The sequence below is a fragment of the Tamandua tetradactyla genome, chromosome X (genome assembly GCF_023851605.1).
Source record: "Tamandua tetradactyla isolate mTamTet1 chromosome X, mTamTet1.pri, whole genome shotgun sequence".
In the NCBI taxonomy this organism is placed as follows: Eukaryota; Metazoa; Chordata; class Mammalia; order Pilosa; family Myrmecophagidae; genus Tamandua; species Tamandua tetradactyla.
In genome coordinates, this window is record NC_135353.1 from 11,930,740 (window position 1) to 11,956,668 (window position 25,929).

The 25,929-nt window shown below is 41.9% G+C and overlaps 1 protein-coding gene across 2 annotated transcripts; it reads right to left on the reverse strand.

Moving 5' to 3' along the window:
• Window positions 1-13,209: 13,209 nt before the first annotated feature.
• SLITRK2 (SLIT and NTRK like family member 2) lies at window positions 13,210-21,706 on the reverse strand. 2 transcript variants are annotated; one of them, XM_077146448.1, is made up of 3 exons: window positions 21,640-21,706; window positions 17,866-17,922; window positions 13,210-17,401 (listed from the first exon to the last, which is right to left on the reverse strand). In XM_077146448.1, exon 3 carries the CDS (start codon window positions 17,356-17,358, stop codon window positions 14,821-14,823), a length of 2,538 nt encoding a protein of 845 aa, XP_077002563.1. In that variant the 5' UTR covers window positions 17,359-17,401; window positions 17,866-17,922; window positions 21,640-21,706; the 3' UTR covers window positions 13,210-14,820. The 2 variants fall into 2 exon arrangements, with proteins under 2 accessions (XP_077002563.1, XP_077002564.1); XM_077146449.1 differs by lacking the exons at window positions 17,866-17,922; window positions 21,640-21,706 and adding an exon at window positions 17,604-17,753.
• Between the last annotated feature and the right edge of the window lie 4,223 nt (window positions 21,707-25,929).

A 25,929-nucleotide genomic window follows, 5' to 3' on the forward strand; every position in this document is an offset into this window, starting at 1 on the left:
ATTGTGGGTGAGACTTGTTTCCATGGAGATGTCTCCACCCACTCAAGGTGGGTCCCTTATTGGAGTCCTTTAAGAGGGAACCATTTCAGAAAAAGCTACAGAGCCTACACAGACAAGACACCTTTGGAGATGCAGAAGGAAAACACCCCCAGAGAAGACATTTTGAAATGAGAAGCTATGAGAGAAAGCTAGCAGACATTACCATGTGTCTTCCCAGCTAACAGAGAAACCCTCAACATCATTGGCCCTTTCTTGAGTCAAGGTATCTTTATTTGGATGACTTAGTTTGGACATTGTTATGGCTGTGGAACTGTAAAGTTACCACTTAATAAATTCCCTTTTTAAAAGCCATTCCAGGGCAGTGTGATGGTAGCTCAGTCGCAGAATCCTTGCCTGCTATGTTAGAGACCCGGGTTCGATTCCCGGTGCCTGCCTGTGCAAAAAAATAAAAAAGCCATTCTCTTGCTGGTATATTGCATTCCAGCAAACTGAATAAACCAAAACAAGAAGCATAATGAATAAATTATAGAAGTTATTTAATAAAGCAACCATTGTAGATTACAGTTTTCAAGTAGCCCCTTTCAGTATAAAATGCAAAAGCCCTTTGAAGTAGCAAAATTGAGAAAGAATCAAATGTAAAGTGCCAACTAAATCATAATTCTCTACTTAAATGCTTTGCAACTATTCCTCTATATTAGACCCAGCTGACCTTCAAATTATATTGATGTTCCATTGTAAAATAATCTCAGTGTTGCAATAGATTCACATTACAAATTTGCCATATTCTGATAGAGATTATATGTATTTACTAGAGATTATATACTATTGTTGCCTAGACAGCATACCTAAGAATGGATACCAGCTAATGTTCGTTATATGGAGGAACAGTTAGTACATTCATTAATTAGGGCATTGGTACATATTTCTGTTGGAAGTATAGCCATTTATTTGAAGCAAGACATCCTACATTTATCTACAAAAGTTTACAGTGTCCATGAAGAAGTGAAAATATCTACTTCTCCAAGGTGCTTTGCAATTCCACACAAAGTGGGACATAGCTTGGTAAATTATTTATATGCTGAGACTTTAATGATTATACCGAGGCTTTAATTAAGTATATGTGAATATCCCTATGATAGAAATATACAAGATTCTAGAGGGATTTGACCCCTCCCTTTTTCTCATCCTACAAAGACAACTAACAAACAGGTCTTGTAATTCCTAATATTCCTTCCTTATTAGGACTTCCATACCCTGAGTTCTGGTCTCTCAACTTCTGTGCTAACTTTCAAATTGTTCTTCCCACCTGGTTTCCCCAAACTCCCCCCAATCCAAATGGATTTTTTCTAGATATAGATTGATTATGCTACTATTCTGCTTAAACCCACATTGTCTTAAATCTCCTTGACGTGGCATTTGAGGTCCTTTGTGATTTTGCTATAGCCTACCTTATCCATCTCATTCTGGCCCCTCTCCTCTGTGCCCTATCCTGTAGTTGCATCAGATGTCTCGCCACGATCTAAACATACTATGCACTTTGCACAGGTCTGTGCCCTTGAATCTGCAGCTCTTCCCTTTTCCACCTTTTGCAATTCGCTCTCCCCTCTAGGTTCAGTTCAACTGTAACTTCTGCAGGGTCTTCAAACCCAGGGAGAATTAATGGTTACCTCCTCTCTATTCTCCACACACTCTGTGTATCCTTCTATCATGGCATTTACAACTCTGGATTAGCATTCATTTTATGCATGACTTTCTGCACCACTTCACTGTGAACTCCTTGAGGATTAGAGTCAGAGTTTTGCATAGTGTTTAATAAATATTTGTTACGTGAGTGAATGAATGAATGAATGAGTTCATGAGTTTATTATTTTCCCTGTTATGGACATTAGTCAGCCTTCAAAACAGTCTTTTTCCATTTTGGAATCATTATTTCCATATAGTATAATGAGGCCTCTTAAGTTTACCAGCAGTCTGGGAAAAGGAATTGTAATAAATGGGAAAGTATTTTTAAGTAGGCATGTGTAGGCATTAGCTTAAACCTTTCAAAGACAGAAGTTACACTCCGGAAAACATTATGAATGAGAATGTTGAAAAACGGTTTGTTGCATAATAGCTAGGAATGAAAAGTTCTTTATCCCTGAGAACAATAAGGTGATAACCCATATTTCAACCCTCCCCTCCACCAGCTCTTTCAGGGCATTTACCATATGAAAAAAAAAATCAGAGTCTTTCATTCAGGCTTAAAACCAGACATTTGCTCTCCAGTAAAAAGTAAAAAAGAAAATATTTCTTTATTTTCATAATTTTATGAAAATCAGGAGAGATTTACAAATATCTCATGGTAGCATTCTTTGAAAACTAAATTGGTGGCTGTGGGCAAAAATGACTTGTTCAGTTTACAAAGCTGTGGAAATTTCTTTGCCTAAAATTTAATACACATTTTTGCTTTAGTATAATTTGAACCATGGCACAATTTTTGAGTAATCCACAGAATTGTGCATTTTTATATCACATGTGGTCTTAGACCATTTTTGTCCAATGTAGATGAAAGATTCCAGAAGACATGAATGTTGTTACTACTTATAGAAAAAAAAATGTTAATATAAGAGATACTACATTTAAAAAGCCATTTGAAATCTGACATAAAGCCTTTCACCCACACACATTTATTCTACCAGGTCTAGGAATAGCAAAAAAATATATGTAAAGTATCCTCGATTCATCTATTTAAGAATTAAGCAAGACACTATGTATTTATTTACCAAATCAACTTTAAAAGCTTATTTTCATAATCGTTACTTGACCTGAATTTTTATTGCAATCATGAATGCAATAAACAAAAAAATAATGCTGGAAGTTTTTATAAGAAACAAGCTAGTTCTTTACTGTGATTCAGCAACTTTCAGCAGCTACGGAGCAAAGATTATTTTATCTGTAGCCATCTGACCAGTCCCGGGGCTCCATGGGGGAAGCTTCTGCTGTGGGAGTCTACCTTTCCCTCTGCTTGAGGGAGAGAGGCAGCCAGCCCAGTGGCAGATCGCGCCTCTACCCTGGGGCCTCTAAACTACTTGGCACTATGAGGATTTTGTCAGGACTAAGGAATCAGTGGGCAATGTGCTGAATGCTTTTATTTTGAAAAAATGAATGTAAGCCCTAAGCATTGAGCCCAACGTATATTCTGAAGTTCCTAAACCGCTCGTGCCTGCATGGCCCTTCAATAATGTGTTTTCAGGTCAGCAAGACCAAATACATCAATCAAAGACAGTGTCGTCCCTAACGCTCACTCATGCGCATTCTACGTTAGATCCACGGTTTTTTGGTCAGATGTAAACAGAAGTCCAATGCGTGGTCCAGCGCCTCAAAGTTCCAAACATCTGGGCTTCAGAAGCAGCTGTGAGATTTGCCTGTGAGCTCCCCCTAGGCGCCTAGTAAATGCTTGATAGAAATCTCTGTATGGCACCGGAGGAGTTTTGGCTTGTACAAGGCTGTCATGATGTAAACTACCTTTCTCATTTACTATTTAAAAAGTTTCACTATGAATAACTGTGAAAACTTCTCCGGGTTCCATTTAATCGAAATCCTCACAAGCTTTTGAAACAATTTCATTCACAATGAAGCAAAAGAATATAATCGAAATACCCTATTCCTGTGCATCAGGATTTCATCATTTCCACCCCTGCCCTGACTGTGTCAACTCTTCCAAGTTCTCCTTCCTCAAAATGCACCTTTCTTTATGTTCTTCAATGGAGAAAATTCTGCTCCCTTCATTTTCTTGTCTTCTTAAGGATGTTCTGCTGAATGAAATCTGGGAGTTATTCTTGTGGGTACAGCTTGGGTGATAGAGGTAAATGGAGAGTTTTAAGAATGTATTTAAGTATGCATTTTCTTTCCTACATCACTTATCCAAGTCATACAAAGCCCCCCCCCCCCTTTTCACCTGCCCTACAGAAAACAAATTGCTCTTCTCACTTTGCAAAATCATCTGACTCCTCTCGCTAGCTCTACACCGTTGGGATAACAGGCTGTGCACAGAACAGAAACGCTGCATCCCACCACTGTGACTGCTTTAGTGTTGGATGTTTTTGTTTTATTTTTCTTACACACACGCACCTTCTGAATGTGGCATTAAAAAGTTGTGTAGAATATAAATAAAAACATTTTCAAAGGAGCAATATCCCGACCTCCACTTAGTGTAGAACTTCATAGAAGAGGGCAATGTACTGAGAGAGACACAGTCAGAAAAAAATGAGAGGTTGTGGGACAATCAAAAAGCTGGGGTCCTCACTGAAACACCTGCCTTCGGCTAGAGGAATTTGTAAATTAACTGACACGGACGCCCAGACAGGCTATGACATTTGTGAAGTCCAGTGCAAAATACAAGCATAGTGCCCCTTGTTTAAAAGTTTTTAAGAATTTCATGTCGGTGGTAGCAGAGCATTTAACCAAGTGTTGGGCACTTCTAAGGGTGGGCCCTGTGGGAATACAGAAGTTGCACACGCACCCATGAAGCTGACCCTGCGTAGACCTAAGTCCCAGATGGACTACATGAATCTTGGGTAAGCCTGAAATTCTATCCTGTGGCCTCAGTTTTCTGTTCTCACAACCAACCCCCTGCTACAAGTAGTCTTCTATGATAATTTCAGTCTACCTTTTCTTTCCTGACTCCAACCTCCCGGAATCCTTTCCAGGATAAGGAGTATAAATTCCCTGAGGGCAAATGCCATGCCTTATTTCCAGTGTATGTTGTGTCTCCCCAAATACAGGAGTTACTTGGGGCAGAGACACTGGTGGCTGGAGATTTTTCCATATCCCTTCCTCCAGTGCCTGGTCTCCGGTTTCTGCCTTCAGGAAACACTTGTGGATTTGTTTTAGATGTGCATAGCATCTGCTCGAGTGTTCAGCACACAGTGAGCACTCCATAAATCGTATTTTTAGAGACAATCTGTTAACACATAAGGATTACCAGAAATTACTCATACATTTTGTGTAAATGGATTTATACAATTATAATTTTTAACAGCTGAAATAAGGACGAAGGAAAGATCATAAGACATGCTTTTTTTAAAAGCCAAGAGGAACATTAGAACTTTTAGTCCAAATGTTTTCACTGGCATGTCACAAAACAGGTGTGAGATTTGCTTAGAATAATTGTTATTAATATTAGTTAATGTGTCAAATTTGAGAATGATTTACTATTTTTGTAAGAATTAAAGTTGATCCCCCCCCTTCTCTGTAAGAAGCTCATTTTTATCCCGTTGCTTTCTTGAATGGGAAGGCTAGTCCTCATTCGTTTTCAGATGAGGAAACAGTTTCAGATGACGACACTAGTCCAGTGTCACACAGCAAGTTAGCAGAGGCACAGAGACTATCTCCTTGTTCTCTGTTAAATGATTGTCTCATTGTCCTCAGAAGGACTGTGTGATTTAAGAACAAAACTAAGCAGAAGTGAGTAAAATTCAGTTTTTTTTTTTGGGGGGGGGCGGGTAGACAACATTTGACTCCTGGTCAGGGATCAAGGCTTGGGAAAGCCTTATCTTGGAGAATCAAGGCAAGACAAGTATGTGAAACTCCCCATTTCCTGGCCCTCTACAATTCAATCACTGGGCAATATAAATATTTACTCCTCCTTTCTAACACTTTACCTTATCTTTGTACAAATATCCACCCTTGGAAATTTATTTCTGTTCTGGAGAGAAATTCAGAAGGTCCCATTGAAAGACAACAAACTGCATCACAGGCAGGGCCTCTCTCCCATTCATGTCTCTGAGTAAGAGTAGAAGAATTGGCTTATTTTTAAAATTTCAGAAGATTTGAGCTGTTTGCATGTAGATATGAACAACTTTCTGATAAATATGCACAACACAAAATCTGAATAATGCAGGTAAAAGCAACCCCTCCTGAATTACTCAGATTATTGCTTAAAATGTTTTTATTTTTTAGAGATCAACTTGGTAAATAAAATAGAGTTTGCTCCTGGATTTCCTTCCATTCACTAATAGTTTTAATAAGCCCCCTCAGAAACCTCTAGAAGCAGAGGAGCTTTCTGAATGTTTTTTCCTCTTTTCCATTCTTGCAAAAATTTATGTTGCTGAATATTACTTGGTTGAGGGCTTTAATTTTGTCTGTTTCCAATTAAAATCTGTTTTGCCAGATAGAGACACATTAGTCCAGCCACAAAACTATGGATGAAGTTTATGATCAGGATAAGAACAAACAACACTTGTCAGCTAAGAGCTTTGCGCACTGGAATGAATCATTGAATTTCTGAAGCTCAACTGAGTTGTCAAGGGTCTGTTTGCCTGATAAGAAACTTAGCAGAGTTGACGAAAAGGGTAGAGACATGAACAACCAAGTGGGAAATATGCTGTTTGCCCTGAAATGTAATGACGTGAGTGTCTTAGCCAGATTCACAGTTTAGTTTGCCAAGTTATCACACAATAAACAATCTCATCAACATAAAAGACAACTCCTCCACAAAACAGATAAATGAAAAAATGATTACCTCACCACACCAAAAAGAAAAAAAGCATTAGAATGTTTTTATATACAAGGTAAGAAAATGATTTAAAAGTGAATTTTTTTCTTGAAATCATTGCCCTCCCCTCTACGTGGGACATGACATCCAGAGGTGAAAGTCTCCCTGGCAAAATGGGAGATGACTCCCAAGGATGAGTCTGGCCCTGGGACCATGGGATCGATAATGCCATCCTGACCAAAAGTGGGAAAATAAGTGTAACAAAATAAAGTATCAGTGGTGGAGAGAGTTCAAATAGAGTCGAGAGGCTACTCTGGAGGTCACTCTTATGCAAGCTTCAGGTAGACCTTGCTACGTATCATAACCTGCCAATTCCCAACCAGGACCATTCCAGCCAATCCTAACGAACATCTAGGGCAATATATATGATTCAACAAAGGTTCCGTGTACTAGGGTAACTTTCCAGAAACCTACAACCTCCAGATGGATCCCTAGACCAGATAAGTCCTGAAATGCAGAGGGGCCAGCCTCTCCAGAACATCAATTAGTTCCATCCCCCTTCCCATATTATTGACAATCCCTTCCAATATGAAAAAGTTAGAATAGGCATAGTCCAGATATCCCTAAAGAGTGGGAGAAAGATCAAAGGTGATGGTGGAGTTCTACAGAGAAAGTTGGGTTTAACAAATGAGTATAACTGCTGAATCAGTATATTGCTATTTCTTTTAGTCTCCAGTACCTTAGAGGCTAGAAGTAAAAACCTAAAATTGTGGAATGGTAACCCATAACAAACTGTGAAATCTGTTGTACAACTAATTGTTATAGTGTACTTTGAAACATAGTGTTTTTTTGTTTATGTTATTTTCCACAAAAAAGAAAAAGCTCAGTTGGATGATAAATGCACAGCTATATGATGATATTGTGAACCAATGATTATACACTTTGGAGGATTACATGGTATGTGACTATACAACTTATATCAATAAAAAATAAAAGGAAAAAAGTTATTTTTCTTTCTAAGTAAAGTTTAGGAAGAGTCATTAACTTGAAATCTGTAAAAATAAAATTAAAGAGCGCTATGTATAAATTAGACAAATGAAAGCCTTTAGAGTTTTTCAGGTTTGAATCACCTGAATAATTGCCTTAAAACCCTAATTTATTTTTCATGTAACAGGCACTCCCAAAGTAGCCTGGAATCGCAGAGTTCCAAAGTTGGATGTGCCCATTGAGTTCATCCAATACAACACTGTTCCCAGACAGGGAAACTGAGGTCCAATGAAAGCTTTAGCTTATCCTCACAGCTTTATAGCTGCAGAGATCAGAACCCCAGGCCCGAGGACTCTTCACTATGAAACACTACCTATAGGTTCTTCTTTTGTTCAAATCAGACTTTATGAAATAACCTTGTTCTGAAAGAAACATTATATAATATGCTTTTGAACCAAAAGCAGTTCTCACCCATCTGAAAGACTTAAAAACAAACTAGTCAAATGCACAGAGCCATAGGAAGAACCAAATGATAAGCTCTAGAAGAATCCATTATTCAAGCTTGTCAGAGAGTACATTTTCTCTCGACTCAGAATTTCCCAATTTAGAAAGTCAATAACAAGGCAATCTCAGCACTTCAGTAAAGCTACTTTTAACTCTAGAATGAGATCACTGGGTTCAGTGGACAGACCCAAGTATTACTTAAAATCGGACTTGCCTGTGTGTAATAAACTTTGGACCTTGGCTCTATTAAGACCATAACTCCTCTGCCATCCTCATGGGGTGTGTCTTTAATGTGTGTGTGTCTGTGTGTGTGTGTGTGTGCCTAGCATGTTCTGAACATGTTCCAAGTAAATATTTGTTTTAAGACTTCCTGGAATAAGCCAGCTGAGAATTCATTGTAATTATGCTTTAAATTTAGATCTTTCACTATTCAACCCTTTCTTCAGTGTTCATATGGCAGCCAGTCTCATGCATTCATTCATTAAACAAATATTTATCAAAGAGTTATTGTGTTCCAAACACCATGTCAGGTATTAACAATATGAAGATTAAAGGGAAATGAAGGGAGAGATGATGAAGGATTACCCAGAGTAAACAGTCTGTTAACCTATCCTGTCTGCTCAGCAGCCACTTTGTGAGCCAGAAGCCACCTTAATGTTGTCACCAACATTCCACCAAATTCAATTATCTCTGAAAATGCCAGATAATTGGATCTGACAGATCACTAAACTCAAATGTTGATTTTAGGGTCAGTGTTGAAAATAGCAACCAAAATATGATTTCAAAATCAAATTAGTAAAACAAACAACATAAAAAAGATGTGTGAATAATTACAAAGCAGTTGCCCAGGGTAACATGATCAGGTGCATTTTCAATTCCCAACCGAGAATAACAAAATCCATTCTGAAGTTCTTTTTCTGGAATCAACGGGCACATTAAGGAATCAGTGAGGTTTTACCAATTCACCATTCATGTTCAGAATGGAGTGATGGAAATGACTTCTATTCCCATTCCATTCCAACTGATCCTTTAAAGGATCAAATTCTTTGCCATACCAGGCACCAGCTCTCATCTTTCAAGAAGACACCTTAAAATGAGGCTATTCCAATATTTGCGGCTATACTATGAATTAACAAGAATATGTAAGGATATACAGAATGTTTTATGCATGACAAATTAATAATCTCTAGAGTATAAATGTTTTTAACCATCATATCCACCACAGGAATCTTAAGTCCTTCATTATATTATCCTTTTGTGAATGGAGCTAATCTGAAAGATATATTCTGATCTCCGACCAAATGTTAGTAACAGCATTAACCAAAGAGGTCACTGCCTTAATTGTGGCAACACATGCCTCTCCTTCTCTCTCTCGTTCACTGTTTGAGATTTTTACTTAAGTCTTTAGAAATAGAGTGATAGCATCTCTATTAACGAATTAATCATTTGTATTCCCTGGATGTTATGTCAGTTTGTCTCTTTCTATTTTATAACATATACATTTATTGGCTCCCATTTATCATATTAGGCAGACCTTTAGAATAAAAACAATTGGCTGTGGGTGTGAGTGTGTGGGGTGGGGTAAGGAGGGTGACACGGGTTATGAGTAGACTTTCTTTTAATTCCTAGACAGACATCTCTATTTGAATTGTTGTTGCTGCTGTTTACTTTAAATTCTGATGCAAATGAACTTTCATGGAAAAGTATCAATATATGTTTTTAAAATCTCATTTACCCTAAACACGTGAACTATAATCATATAAATTATAAAGTTGTCTCAGACCTAAATTTGTAAGGTTCCGAACAGGAAGTACATGTAAAGGCAAAGAGCATGGTTTTAGTAACATTTTGTTATTCATTTCTTCATAGAGTCTAAAGAACTTTTTCTAATTAAAATTTTCCTTTTATGGTGAGTATTCATTTATTGACTATAAGCTAACTGAAGCATAAAATAACAGTTATGTAAACAGTTTACCTCATAAAAAAACAATATCATTGATATTGTTTTTGATATTGATATTGAAATATTGAATATTTTCAATATTTCATTTTGCCTATTAACAGCTCAAAATATGACATTTATATTTTTAAACAATGTTCCTATTTGGCACAGAAGTCTATTTACACGAGAGCTTTTTCATTTGCCGTTTATTCCAGTAACTTGAGAACAATTATTTGCAACTAAATCTAATAGTATTTGTACAAGTACTTTCAAGCTAAAATACTGCTAAAAAATTCCAACACACATGCAATTCAAAACGTTTACATAATAACATATACTTACTGTAAAACCTGTACCTCTAAGCACTTTATAGAATGTGAAACATGGGCACATCTGGGAGATGAGACACTGCTGAGCAGAAGAGTCCTGCATTCCATTGAGTTGAAATGGGTTGACTACCCACACTGTTCAGGAATGCTGCTGTGCCATCATAGAATGGTAGATAGTTCAATTCACGTAAAACTGCAGCAGACTTTTAAGTATAAGCCCTTAGCAACTGAGAAACTGATAGCACAAGCAGCATTTAAAAACAAAAGCAAAAACAACCCCTCCCCATTCTATTATGCTGTGTTTTAAGCTAAGTTGATACTGAAAATTCAAACATACAAAACAGATAAATTAGAGTTGATTATTTGCATTATAAAATGGCTTTCTGATTTATAAAAGGATTCACAAGTTTCCTCTACATAGCAGCTCCCCTAATGCATTTAAAATACAATTTAGTTTACAAAACATCAACTTACATGTGACTTTTTGTACAACCTTTGTGAGAAGGAAAGTACACGTATATATAGTACTTAATTTTCCCTCAGGATGAAGGTGTCATATTTTATCAGCAAAAGACACTTAAACTGAAATATTACCTTTTAAGCCACTTAAATATAAAGTAAATATTGCCTCTAAAACCTGGCTATTCCAGAGAATTTAAATACATCTTGTGATCTTGTATTTACATTTGCAGTACTCATCTTTACAATGTAGTTCTTTAGGTAGCACATGGATATAGCTGTCTTCAGGCTGTAATATTTTGGGCCCTACGCTTCAGAAATTTATTTTATTTTTGTGGATTTTTCCCCCTTTTTGCTGGGTAACTCTAAAGAGATGTTAATGGTTTTTACACTGTAGCTAGTCTATTTATTATATAGCAATTTTATACTTTACTGCACAGAATCATCTTTAAAAATGCAACCATCTGCATTTCAGTTCCCACTGTTTAGGTAAATGTCATCCAGTTAAAGTTCTCCTTTATTAGCACTAAGGCCCTCGAGGTGGACAGAGATCCTGTCTGTGGCATCTCTATACCCCCTCTGCCCACAAAACAGAACCTGGCACCTAGGAGGCAAGCACGCAATAAATATTTATTGAGTGAATGAATGAGTGAAGAAATGAATGGACCGGTAGTTTTGTCTGGAAGGCTTTCATTACTTTAGCATTCAATCCCGTATGTTTCTGGAATATATACAAAGTGAAACTTCCAGAAACTGAAAACTGACAGAACCTCTCTCCCGTTCCTTATGTACTTTTTGTAAAATCCCTAAAATTTTGAGCACTTGATGACATGGAAACATTTAGAAAAATTAAGTCATCTGAGAGGTCAGAGGGCAAAGCAGAAGAATATGAAGAGTAATTTACTTATTCATCAAGGAACTACTGGAAGGAATACAGGTTGACCAAAGTCCAGAACCAAATTAGACTCTTGGCAATTGTGTACAGACCAAGAAGTGGTACTTTTGAATGTTTCGATACAAATTTAGCCACAGGTACGTTCAGAAACAGTGAAAGTAACTAATTAAGAGCTAGGATCAAAAGAAATTACCAGTTGCCATTTGTAGGGCCAGACTTAGAGAGATCTGTTCCAGGCAGGGCCCAAGGAGACCGTGTTCTGTTGGCTGGAACCATTTTTCTCTGCTGAGACACATACCCACTACAAGTTGCATGTGAAATAAAAGTGAAACAGCAAAATCCAGCTGTAGAAGATAAAAATAAACATCCCAAAATAAAGTGTTTAAAATCACTTGAGTGGATAAAACATAACAGAGTTTCGTCAGTGACGATTAGTTAATAGAGCTTTAAGTGTGTTTGTTATTTCATTAGAATACAAAGTTTCAAAGTATATGGTGTATTATGCTAATAAATGAAATAGTCTGGCCTCCATTCAAAGGATCTAACCTTAAAACTTATTGCAAATAAAGCACAAATTTAAGAAGCATGAGGATCTAGAATTCAACCATGATTATTAAGCAACAGAATTTGTGCATTTGAGTTCTTCCAGGAGGCCCCTTTAAAATCATGTAACTAAATGAATATTAAGCTATTTATCTTTAAGATTAATAATTAGTTTTCTATGGGCAATGGTATTTTACAGAGCAACTTTACTTTCAAGAGAATAAGAACAAACATTGAAGTGGAATCACTAAAACCTTGGTTCTGAGTGTTACAACTTAAAGCTAAAAACTATTTTAATAGACTGTAGACGCTAATTTGCCTTCATAATCACTTTCCAAAATACCTACCTCTGTATTCTGTATTTGTTGTTGCACCAAATGAGAGCATCCACAAAAGGATTTTGGAAACTTTTTTATATATAATTTCTTCACTCAAAGACAAGGTGGTTTGTGGGCGCTATCTCCAAGTTCAACCAGCATTATTACTCTAGCTCCTTTTCTGTGAAATGTAAAAGCTCTATGCATTAACTTCCTTGTAGGTCATTTCAGCCCACTGTTTTCAACTTTGATCTAATGGATTTAAATACAAATTATGGTCTCTAATCAAAGAATGAGCATGTTAACTTGTCACTGTAGATATTTACAGATCTTAGGTTGTTGAAGGAATATTTTTGTTCTAAATGCCTTTTAAATTTGTATGCACACAATTACCTTCCATTGTTTAAAAATACTATTTTGCACCATAATATTTAATCCAAATGATTTGGATTTAAGCAATTTCTAATTGAAAACCTATCACATGAATTGTTCATAGTGGCAGACAATATATTATTAGTCATTTTAAAGCTTTAAAAGTAAGTTATCAGGATCCACTTCAACCTCCACATGATAATAAAGGATTATTATGTGCAGTAACCTATTTATGAAAAGGAAACAGTGTGCTTCTTTCAGACGCCATCAATTGCTTTAATAAGGAATTGAAAAGCTGGACTACTTTATATGCAGATCACCATCCCAGTTGCATAAGGATTTACAATAGACAAAACAAAACTATTTTTGTTGTAAAGAAGGGCTGTTTGTTTAAATCATACAGTGTTTGCATCTAAAAATTATTTACAGGCTAATAAGGCTTCATCAATGTTATGTAGACTTGGTTAGTTAAAATCGTTTTAATGCTATGACCAAAATGAAAGGCTTGCTCAAGCTGACAAGGTAAAAATTCAAGTAATACATGCCTGAAGTAAGCAGAAAAAAAAAAAAAGAGGTTGCTTACTTTCTGGGTTTAGGCAACTAATAATCGATTTGGAGATGCAAAGAATACATGATTTAATAGCACCCCATTAACACTTCAATAAACTCAAGAGGAAAATGCTGCTTTCTCTTAAAATGTGAAAATGGAGGATTCTGAGTCTAACCTTTGAACTTAAAAGAAATAGAAAGTAATGTATAGATCTGTCTCTGCTGCCTTGAATTTGCAGAGAACTAGCTTGGGAGGTTTTAATCCTACCTTTGAAGTCTTCCTTCAAGGTATTTAATGGCTCATACGTCTTTATTAAATGAGGTGTGTGGCGGCCCCTACTGGTGTGTGTGTATAGAAAATGTTTCCATAGGCAGAAAAAATATTAATTTCAATTAAAAAGTTAGAAATACAGACTCTTTCATTTAAATATATAAAAATATCTAATTTAATGCAGAAAAAATATATTACAAGTTGTGTAATGTATTCTTAATTAGGAAAATAATCTAAAACACTGACCATGTTAGTGTAAAATAATGATTACGGAAGGGCATTAATGGTTCAATTCACTCTGATATTGGGTTAAATATATTTTATTAATGATTACTAATCCCGACTGAGGTGGTTTATTACCTCGAGTCCACTGTTAAAACCCCTTAGTTGACTTAAATAAAATCACTTAAAACAAACCCAGAGGAAAGGAGATATTTTACAGTTAAATCTATAAAGTCCTAAAACTAGAATCATTTGATGACAAACCAATTTCTATAACTCAAGCAAACTGTACTTTGATTTGATATAGCTGACATATCGATCTATTTTACAGTTTCTTAAATTTCAAAAATACAACACATTAAAATATGTTCAGTTTATCAAAGCTAAAAGCAATATTTAAGTGCAAAGGCACTTTAACACAAAGAAGTGATGCCCAGTGGCTCTACTAGGTAACTGAAGACAGAAATACCACATATCATTATTTACAAAAGAAGTTATAGTCCCAAAAGATCTTTGGAGATCTTCTACAAAATACACTAAATATCTATTTTCATTTGAAAAGTTTGCCTATTCTTTCTTCGTTCACTATCATCTCCTCTTTCTATTTCCACGCTGGAGGAAAAGAAGAAAAACCAAACCATAAAATACATGACAAAAATGCACTGCAGAAACATTCATGTCCACTGATGGTCCTAAGAAGAGAAGGAGAAGAGGAGGAAAAACAGGACACGGGGTGGGGGTGGGGGACTGGGGAGGAGAATGAGTGAGAGAGAAATAATTTAAAGGAAAACTGGCAAAGGCAGCTATCTTTGCTTTACCCCATCCCCCCAAACATTTTCAAAGTCCCCCATTAACACTGGGAAAGAGAACACAAACAAACACAAAAGAAAATGCACTGCTTCTGACAGTTTGGAGCAGCATCCTTTGATGCCATAGGGTTGTAAATGATTTCCCTTCACAGCTGACTGATTGCAGTTTGTTTTTCCAGAACTTCGAGGTAGTCTGGTTCTGATTGCGGCTTAGCTTGCAGTAAAGGGTGGTCAGGTTTTGACTGCCCCACAAAGCATTTCCTGGGAGTTCCATATAAAACGGTTTTATTGATTCTGTCTTGGTTTTGGCGTCGAGATTCATATGAAGGGGCGAACTGCCTTTTAGGTAAGGTACAAAAGTTATAGTGGACTAGGCCTGCACTGGGGAGTTCCTTGACTCGCTCAGCAATATTCTGATATAGCAGCTCGGGCTCTCTTGGTGTGGCCTGCTTTTCCAGCAGCTCAGTGGCACTTATAGTGTAAGCCAGCGTGGCTGGCTCTTCTTTTTTCTCCTCCAGGTTGCCATAGCTGAATTCTTGCAGGTTTCGGTAATAGGCTACTGGGTCTCCTTCCTTCTGCATGTAGATGGGGTTTTGGCACATCTGGCCCACCGGTGGGGGGATATAGTTATAGACGTGGCCATCAGTTTTGTCATGAGTCTCAGTGTTGTAAGAACCATACTGTAATTGGAAGGAACTTACGTCTAAGTTGTTGGCACTCCTGGGGACACTCGGCACTCCCTTGCGGCGTTTCAGGACAAAGACGAACAAACCGGCCCCAAAGCAGACAGATAAGATGAAGACAACTAGCAATCCTAAAATTAAGACAGAAAGTGGAACTTCAGTATGTAGTTCCGGATAAGAAGTGGGAGACACACTGACCAACCGGGGTGTGTCGGTGTTGTCATTCATCGACAGGATGGTTCCATCTGCCAAGTTTGGACTGTCGGGACAAATAGCTTCCCTCCCCAGAAACTTCAGAATTTCCCCTGCGTGTTTGGCAGGAGATTCACAGGTCACCTCATTGATGATGACAGGGGAATTGGCATGTTCTGTCCAGTCCTTTAGCCCCATGATGTCACAGGTGCAGTCCCATGGGTTCTCCTGCAGATCAATCTGGATAAAAGCCGGAAGCTGATCCAGAACCCCTTTCACAGGCAGGTGAGAGAAATGGTTGTTTCTCAGATTCAGCCTGGTAAGGGCTGTGCCCCCAAATATATTATCAGGTAGGGACCGCAGGAGGTTGTTATTCAGAAACAGTAGCTGTAGGTTAATCAAAGCATCAAAGGTAAGCGGCTTAATTTCCTTAATGACATTATACTCTAAATAGAGATACTGCAAGCTCTGCAGTCCGTCAAACATAGAAGGATACAGCACTTCAAGGTAATTGCCGTTCAGATAAAGTCTGCGTAAACTGGTCAGGTTTGTGAAGGCACCTTCCTGAATGACCGCAATCCTGTTGTTGCCTAAGTGCAACAAATCCAAAGAACTATATTCTAGGAGGTCATTCTTATAGACAGTCTGGAGATAGTTCCCTGTTAGGTAGAGTTTCTTTGGACTAGTTGGTCTGGGCTGCAAGTCAGAGATATTGGTGAATTTCCTCTCTTGGCAGTTCACGTTCAGACCGTTGTCTGAGCTCTGAGAGGTGCAGACACAGCTACTGGGGCAGGTAAGGGGCACAGGGGACTTGGTCTGGTACACCATGATTGGTCCGAAGCTCTGCCTATCCTTCGACACAGTGACCCGGGGAGTGGGACGGTTTCTCATTTTGGGTGGCCGGCTGGCTTTGGGAGCCCTGGTCGGGTTGAGAGCAGGATTCATTGTAGGTGACAGCCTCTGGACCTGTGTGTCGGCATGGCCGCCCCTCTGACCAGTGTCTCCGGTGCTTCTTCTGGGACACAGATCTTGTCTGGTCAGTTGGGTCACATCTTTCCCATGCAATCTAAAGGGAGTTTCACACACAATCTCCCCCACAAAAACCGTTATGGTGTCCAGCCAGGCCTTGAGTGGAAGTAAATCACAAGTGCAGTTCCACGGGTTTTCCTCCAGCTGAATCTCCATGATCCCACCGATATGTTCAAGGACTCCTGCAAAAGGCATCACTTTCAGCCTGTTGCCCCTTAGGTCTAAGTGGGTCAGCAGGACAAAGCGGAACACATTGCTGGGCAGTGACAGCAGAAGGTTATCATTCAGGATGAGCACTTTGAGCTTATTGAGTTTGCTGAAGGCCCCTGCCTCGATGGCGCTGATGTAATTGTAGTCAGCCTGGAGGTACTCAAGGCTTTCCAGGCCCAGGAAGGTGTCTTCCCTGAGCACCTCCAGCTTGTTGTTGTTGAGGTGCAGTCTCTTGAGGGTTTTCAGGCCACTGAAGGCCCCGGTGCGGATCTCCTGAAGCCCGTTGTTACCCAGGTGAAGGGTCACCGCATTGGAGTAATTGACAAACTCATTCGGGTAGAGTCTGGTCAGGAGGTTCCCATTCAGGAACAGCTGATAGATTCGATACTGGGGGGGCTGGAGCAGGCTGACAGTTGTAAATCCTTTGTTTTCACAGTTAATATTCAGAACGTTTTCCTTCTCTTCGCACAGGCAGCGGATCTTGCAAATGTCTTTGGCAGTTTTGCGACTCTCCGTCCGTAAGACCCCGGCCACGGTTAACACACTGAGGAACCAAACGCCGCTCAGCATCTTTAGGCACCGTCGGGCTCAGCTCAGGTACCTACAGGCAAACCTTGGGGGCGGTGGCGGGAGGGAGAGGGATGCGGGGAAGAAAGAAAAAGCCCGATTAAAATGGCAAGCAAGGGGGAGGAGTGGGAGGGAGGGAGAAAGGGGGGTGGGCAACGCGGCAGAAGGCAATCACTGCGTTCTTTTCCAAAGCGGTGGCTTCGTGTCCTCCCCCTCCCCTCCCCGTCCCCGCACACACATGCATGCACCTGATTTCCCGGAGGATCGCAGCCAGCCGCGGAGTCATTAGTAACGGAGTTGTCCTACTAAATCCAGCCTATCTCCTCCTCCCCTGGAGTATCTCGAAAAGCTCTCAGGCGGCTCGCCCTTCTTGGGCTCGCTGCAGAAATTGCTTTACTTTTTTTTTTTTTTTAACTGCGCAAAGAGGGGATGGGAAGATCAGGGGGCTGGCAGCGGGGGAGGGGGGAGGGGAGCGCAGAGAAGAGAAAGCGCGGGGTGGGAGGTACTCACACATCAGGAGAAGACAGGACCCCCCTCCTCTGTAGTCCGACAGGAGTTTAGCATCTTCTGAGAAAGAGGGAGAGCAAGGTAAAGGAAGACGCCGCTTCCGGGGCAGGAGGGGGTGGGGGTTGGGAATGCCCTGCTTTTTTTGTTGGTTGATTTAATTTGGTTAGCAGCGGGGGTGGGGGTGGGGGTGGGGGTGCGCAGAAATGAGAAATCCGGCAGGAGGCAGGAGAGGAATGGGAGGGTTAGAGCCGCGGAGAGCTGAGCCGCTGGGGACCCGGGGTGCAATTGTGTAGGGGGTTGCGGGGCTGGCCGGCCCAGGCGGCGGGCAACAGAGACAACGACGCGGAGCTTGGACGCGCGCTTCCAATCCGGTGGCGGCAGCGACGGCGGCGGCAGCGGCTGTCAGTGCGCCTGGCAGTTTGAATTTGAGAGGCTTTGAAGGCTCCCCGGGACAAGGCTGGGGTGACGTCACAAGGGGAGGGGGCAGGCAGAGGATGGACAGCGCGCGGCGGGAAAGGGAGGGGCAAATGCTCCCCTCCCCTGCGAGTAGCTTTGCAAAGCTCAATTCCGGGCTGCGTCAGTTGATTTTGAACTCCTCCACCTCCAACCCCCGGCGGGCGAAGCTCCTGGAGTGGGGTTGTTGAGGAGGGGCCCGGCGAAAAGGCTGGCACTGCCAGGGCTTCTCGGGCCACTCTGGGTGGTCTCTTCCAACAGCCCATTCCCTCCTCACTTGCAGGCTGGGTGGGGAGTAGTGAGTGACCTGGCCATTCCAGGAGGATCTCATCCCAAATTCCCAAGCAGGGGTACAGACCCTCCCAGTAAGGGTGTGTGTGTGTGTGTGTGTGTATGTGTGTGTGTGTATCCGTCCTATGGGCCTGTGTATGTGTGTGTGTATCTGTCCTATGGGCCTGTGTGTGTGTGTGTGTGTGTGTGTGTGTGTGTATCCGTCCTATGGGCCTGGGCCTGGGCCTGCCTGCCAGCCTCCTAGCTCAGCTGCTCTGGGTGCCAGAGCGGGGGTGTGTGTGGCTGCTTGTGAGGCTGTGTAGGAGGGCAAGGACTTTTCCTAGAGGATGTATCCTTTACATGCAAAGCTTTGTTTCAGAGCTTAGAGAATTACTTTCTGGGTAGTGACCAGCATTTGCCGGGATTCTGAAAGCAGCTCCACCTTAGCTGATAGGCTGAGATAAACAGCCTCGGCTGGGAGTGGGGACCCTGGGCAGGGCAGCTGAGCCCTCCTGGCTTCAGGGGCAGGGGAGGAGAACAGGTATGACAGTGGAGGAGGGCTGGCTCCTGAGAAAGAGGGGAGGTTTGAAGGGCACCCAAAACCCAGGGGACCTGGATTCTGATTTAGCTGTGGCCATCTCTGTCACTTTCTCTCTGGAACTTCTTGTCTCCATTTGTCAAAGCATAGAAGGAGAAGGTAGACTCCTTGGGCTTTCTCAGCCCTGACCTTCTATTTGGATTGAAATAGCCTTTCCAAAGTGTTATTAAGGGCTAGGAGTTGGGTTTCCACCTTCATTATCCCATTTCTCTTTAATGGTCTTACAGTCCCCAGAACCCGTGAGTCTCCAGGTTTGCCAAGTGTGAATAATGCTGCTTCTGCCCACAAGGACAAGGGGCTGCCTCTGGTGGGAATGGGGGAGAGGAAACAGGAAAAGGAAAGGAAGTAAAAAGAGGAACTGACAGAAACCAAATGAGGTGTCTGTCCTGCAAAACATGTCAGCTTGCTTTACCCACCTCCTCGGTCCCAGACCTGCTGCAGCCAGAGGAAACACAGAGTCCCACTGCTTGGCCAAGATGCAGAGACAAATGCACAAGCAAAATGATTTGAGAATGGAAGGCCTTCTGTTCTCTGCTTCTCCTCCCCTGTGAAGCCCTGGTCCTAGGATTGCTCGGCCTGAACAAGCACCTTCCTCCCCCAAGAAAAGCTCCAGGTGGTTTATCAACTTTAAGCACTAAGGCAACCTGTGGCTCTGGCAGTATTGGTCCCATTTTCCTACTCCTTTCTCCCTTCCATCTCCTTCTACTTCTGAGAAGAGCTTTGGACCAAGCATCAGGTTTCCTCTCACCCCCTATAATTCTCCCTTGACTTAGGCTAAGTTCCTTTCCAGCTCAGGTCCCAGATTTTCTTTCTCTATGCCAAAGGGCACCCTGGAGCTGAGTGGTTCTCAGGGTTGTGGGGGGAGGGGGGACAGCCCTGCAGATAGCCTCCTGTTCTTTATTGCAGTTGCATCATTAGATGCAAGCAGAGTGATGCAGTGGCAGCGCGATTAAGCTTTCTTTCATTGCAAAGGGGCAATGTGTATTTCCAAATATCAAATGTACGTAGTTCCTAGAGAGACATGGTTTATTCAGTCAGTCATTCACTCGACAAACATTTATTAATTAGCTTAATATTTCATTGAAGTGGAAGCCAAAGTGAGAGCTGGGCAAGACCTTAGAAATCGGGTTCACTTTACAGATGAGAAGATTCCTCAGAAAGCAGAAATGCCGATTTGCTTCAGTTCAAGAAATTAGTAAATTCAAAACAGGACTCAGAGCTTCTGAGTCCCAGTCCAACAGCATTCTGAAAAGCTCACTGTTGCCTAATCTGAATTAGAGAAGAATTATCTACTTAAACTTAAAAAATGATCGCTTTATTTCATGTAAATGTTTTCTGTTTTAAAGATTTTATTTGTAAGTGAAATGTCAAATATTCGTTTTAGTTCACAAATACTGTAATTTCTTTTAAGACATTGATGAAACTGTCAGTACTCCTTGAGGACACAGACTACTTTGCTAGGAATTTCAAAGAGAGAGAAATGTTATGTGGGCTTGGGGGCTTTGGGAGTTCTTGACACTAAAAGTCAAGGAAAAGCAGTGGTGAGGTAGCCCCGAGGAGCGACACCTAGGATCCTAAGATGGGGGCAGGTCTCCATTCCACGGTTAGCGTCTTACATAGGGCTGTTGACCCTCCCACCACTCCTCCATCCCCTGCCTGAACCTTGAGCTTTCCCAGCCGCTTTTCCAAACCTAGTTATTGCCAACAGATCAGTCTCAAACCCCATAAGCACTTTAGGTAAGTTTCCTTCCGCCCCGCGTCTCCGGAAGATGCGCTGCGGCACCCCGCTAGGGAGAGAGTGCTTTGAAGGCGGTGGAAAGGTTCAGGGTGAACTAGAAGCCGAAGGGAGGCAGAGGCGGACGCTAAAATAAGGAAACCGCTCCCTCTCCTCGGTGGGCCAAGGGAAGCAAACACCCCGACTCGGTCGCCTCACTCTCACTCGCATCTAACCTGGTTCGGGTCGCCAAAGCTTCCGCAGTTTACGGTGGGTGCCCGCGGGCTTGCAGTCCATCTCCATCCCGGCCTCCCGGCGCGCCAGGAAGGCAGTGAGAGGAGTCCCGCAGGTCTGGGTCCCCTGCTCCCTGCCCACCTCCCTCGGCGACGGCCATTCCCCAAGGGTTTTCCTCGGCGACCAAGGGACCCGGTGAGTCCCCTGCCGCCGGGAGTGGGACAGCGGACGCGGGAGCAGCCCTCCCCTCCCTACCCCGGCCGTTGAGCGCCCGGTGCCTGGCGCGGAGGCCCGCAGCCGCGACGGCCACTCGCGCTGCCCCCACTCCAGGGCCTGTGCCCCGCGGGCGGCTGAGCTGTGCGACAGAGCGGAGCCCGACCACGCCCGCGCGTGCGGTCCCGGGGCGAGGAAGCCCGGGCAGGGGGTGCGGGTAGAGGGCAGCTCACCCGCGCTGCCAGAGGGCTCGCGGGCCGCGTCGCCGCGGCTTCCCCGAGGGCTCGGAACTTACCGTGCGGGCGCGCTGCCCCGATCTTCCCCCGGAGGTGCCCGCAGCATCTGTGACCTGGGAGGGGCGGGGAGGCGGCAGAGCCTCCGAGCGGCGCAGCCCGGGAGCGTGGGCACAGCGGGGAGCGCGGGCGGCGCCCCCAGGGCAGGCAGATCCCCACTGGAGCGGCTCGCCAGCAGGCAGCGCTTCTGGCAGGAAGGAGGCAGAGAGCAGAGAGGGAGGAGGGAAGAAGAGCGGGAGGGAGGAGAGGGAGAGCGGGAGGGAGGGAAGGAGGGAGGGAGGGACCGCGGCCCCTCTCCCGCACTTACCAATCACCCCGCAGATCAAACGTCCTCGCGGCGCGCCCGGGAGGGGGGTGTAGCAGCCCACAAAGAAGCCGCTGCTCCATTTCTCGGGCCGGCGCCTTCGAGCGCTGCTCACGCCGCTCATGCCTCTCGGCCACTTTTGCCTGGAACTCTGCCCAGGCCTGTAGCTCGCACCGTGGGCTGCAGCTCGCACTCGGTCCAGTGAAATCAGGATGGCACTCGGTCGGTCGGTACCATATCCAAGGGGAGACCCTAACCACTGGGTGGAAGTTACGGACACGTGGAAAAGCAGCCCTGGCCCGACCAACTCGTTCCCCTAACTAGTAAGCGCCCAAACATTGGAGTTTATAGGAAGCTATTTAAGGACCACCTACGAAGACGGTAAACAAGGAATTTCCATACAATAGAGAGTTGAGCTAAGCTTGTGCAAATGTGTCGACCAAAGTAAACCCTTAGCAGCCTTCCGGTCCCTGTCTTAATATTGGTTCCTTTCATTTCTTACGTCGTTGCCTGGATCTATTAGAAGCGTACTTTGTGTGTGTGTGTGTGTGTGTGCCAGTATCCCTTTCTTTTTCTCGTTTCTTCTTCTTAGTAGTAGTAGTAGTCCAGGTGGTCCTGATTTAACTAAAGGAAAGTGAGAGTCAGCATAGTTCTGGAGGGAGGTGCGATTTTCGGGAAGAGGATTGCAGTTCCCCTCAAGACCAGCTTGTCTCCGGACTCTCCCAGGGTATTCGCGATAAAGTTGCAGTTTTCTTAATTTAAGCCAAGTATAGAGTTCATTTGATGGCACGAGACATTTCCCCCTCAGTCCTGTAGGACGGCGGCCTTAATCACCCCCTTATACTTGTCATACCCCTACGGCGTCTGTAAAACCTCCAGTTCTTCATATTATCTGGAAGATGGGTGATGCAGAGTAGGAGAGGAAGGGAGGGGACGGGAGGGATGCAAAATTGGAGCACAATGAGCTCTTTTGCTGATGAATCTGCCCTGGCACCCCTTGCCTGTTTTCAAGGTTATTTCCTTGTTTAAATCATGTTTTCGCAGCGCTCATTTCCACCTTATTCTTGTCCATACCCTTGAGAATATTTTGTGCTTCTTTCTCCCTTCTCTTCTTGGCTTGCTTTTCCTAATGATTTTCTAATGAGACCATTCTGGGTCTTTTTTTTTTTTAAAAGCAAATTACTGTTCGTCTTATATTATGAACATAAGCAGCGTTTCCTTTAGTAGTCTGGAGAATTATCACTTATAACTCAGGGCTTTTAAGGGTCAGTACTGTTGCTTGATTCTTGAGAAGGCCTTTTCAAAAGAGATTTCCTGGCAATTCAGGTAAGAATTAAAGAATAACAGTTCTCACGTTTTGTAAATGAGGAGGCTATTTACCATTATGTCTTTGGAAGCACTGGTCTTCTTTATTAATATCCTCATTTGTGTAAAGCATCCAGTGTATAGTTTACAGACTATAGCAGAAGCCCGGGCACATCATATTATCACTAACTGAGAGCTGCTAATGCTCTTACTGCTCTGTCTTTACCTGGTTTCTGACCCTGTCACCTTTTCATGTAGTTGTTTAATGGGTGTTATAAACAACCACGAAACACAGAGCTAAAAGGCCATTCAATGACAGAAATAATGAGACAGCCATGCTGAAAAAAAAAAAGGAGGCAGTTTACTGAGAAGGGTGCTGTGTCCCTAGCCAAAGGGAAGAGCGAAAAAACAAAAACAAAAACCCAACAATTTATATAAAGATCGAATGAGGAGCATGGCATCCATGATCAAAAAGTGATACTTTGTTTTGATCCAGTAGAAACCTATACATTTTGGCATGCGTCAATTTTAATTACCCTTGTAAGCAAGCTTAACATGTTTACTAGCCTCAGAAAAGCGTTTAACAGCCTGCCTATCCACCTGGGACTGCACTGGTAGTAAGATAAAATTAAAAAGAGGAGAGATTTCTTTTGGTCAGCATGAAACTCTCAAGTAGGAGGGGAGCTATTTCTTGAATGCGCACGCAGGTCCCCAAATGATGAACAATAAGGAACTTTCTGTGAGGGTTGTTGCATAGATAATTATAGTAGGAGAGTGCTTCAGGTATGCGAAAATTGTAAATGTACCAATTTATTTGAAAGCTGCTCTGAACTGACTTTGATAAAACTGTCTGTATTAGGGGAAAATTTCCAAATATACTTGAATGCAAAAAGCATACATATGAATAAACTTTTATTAATTAGTAAAAATCACATTATTGATTCTTTAGTATAGGGATATTGTAAATGTATATCTATATTAGTGTGCTGTTTTCTATTGATAGTTCAAGTTGCTAAATGGCTTAGAGATCCCTGATTGCCAAGCATGTGGGGACATAAAAAATAAAATTAAATTTTGCCTAGGTTTTTATAATTTCATTCTAAGATTAAGAGAAAATTAGTAATTTCATCTAGGATGAATGGAGAAACCAAAACAAAACACCTGTGCATACATTTCTAAGACGAGGCATTATCTTATTCGGTAGTGCTTAGTGTACCCAGAGCTAGAACGCTTTAAAAAAAAAAAAAAATTAAATTAAAAATAGGACAAAGTACAAACCCAGAGAATGCTGTCCCTTTGGAACCAATGATTTCAAAGAAGAGTTCCATAGGACAAATTCTAAATAAAGAAAGAAATGAACACAAAAGAGGACGTGCCCTTAATACAAGTAATTATAGTTTAAAGGATATTGTAGACATTGATTTTGTGATGCTATTGAAAGTGTGGATATTTTTAAATTCAATTCAATTATTTTTATTATATTTTTGGCTTGGTTGGAATAGCACTGGTGCCAGGACCCAGAGCAGTTTGTCTTTTAATCAATTACAGTTCTAAACCCTTGGAACCCAATAACCTGGGTTCACATCCCACCTCTGCTACTTACAGTGGCACCAAGAGCAAGACACTGCACCTCTCTCAGTTTTCCCACATGTAAATTGGGTTCTAGTACCCACCGTGCAGGGTTAGGGAGTACTGCCTGTATACAAAAGTCCTTGAAAATTGTGACGTGGTACACATATCTAAATGGAAACTTTGAACTGAGGGATTTCTAAACTCACTTCTTAAAATAAATAAATTATGTAGAAAATAATTTAGTGAGAATGTAAAGCAACAAAGTTTTAATGTAAATGGAATAGTACAATGAGGATTAGAAAAATATTTATGATGCTGCCTGGAGCTATATGATATTAAACTTCAAGTGAAAATTTTAAATCCACCTTTTTTCCCCCCAGGTTTTTCCAAATAGTTGAATATTTGTATATATCAGAATTTCTCAGTCTTGGCACTATTGCCATTTTGGACCAGATGAATTTCTGTTGTGGGAAGTTGCCCTGTGCATTGTAGAAGGTTTGGCAGTAACCCTGTCTTCTACCACGCTCCAGTAGCAGCAGTGTGCCAGGAAACCCTCTCTCCCCAAGTAGTGACAATGAAAAATGTCTCCAGACATTGCCAGATGTGCCCTGGGAGGACAAAATTGTCTCCAGTTGAGAACCACCAGTGATGTATGTGTATGTGTGTGGGGGGGGCACCTTACTTTTGTTTAATGCTTAAACAAATTGAAGGAACATAATGTACAGTATGACTTAGGGACAACTCAAGCACAAGATCCCAGGCTGCTTGAGTTTAATGAAACAGTATCACCCTTGCCATAGTCATGCACTCTGAAATATTCTATTCTTTTCGATTTTAAAAATTGTGGGCCATGACTTGCTAAATTAATTTCATGACTGACTAATAGGTTGCACCTCACAGTTTGAAAATTATGATGAACTGGGTTGGACAGGGAAAGAAGGACAATTGGATGCAACAGAGAAAAGGGGCAGTAAGGAAGGACGGGGAGGATAGAAATAGAGAAAAAATAGAAGTGGGGGGGAGTTCTAGAAAAACTAGGGCACTTGACTAATATCAAGTATGGTTAGTGATGGCCCTTGGTTGAGTCGAGTGACTCATCACAAAGAACCAT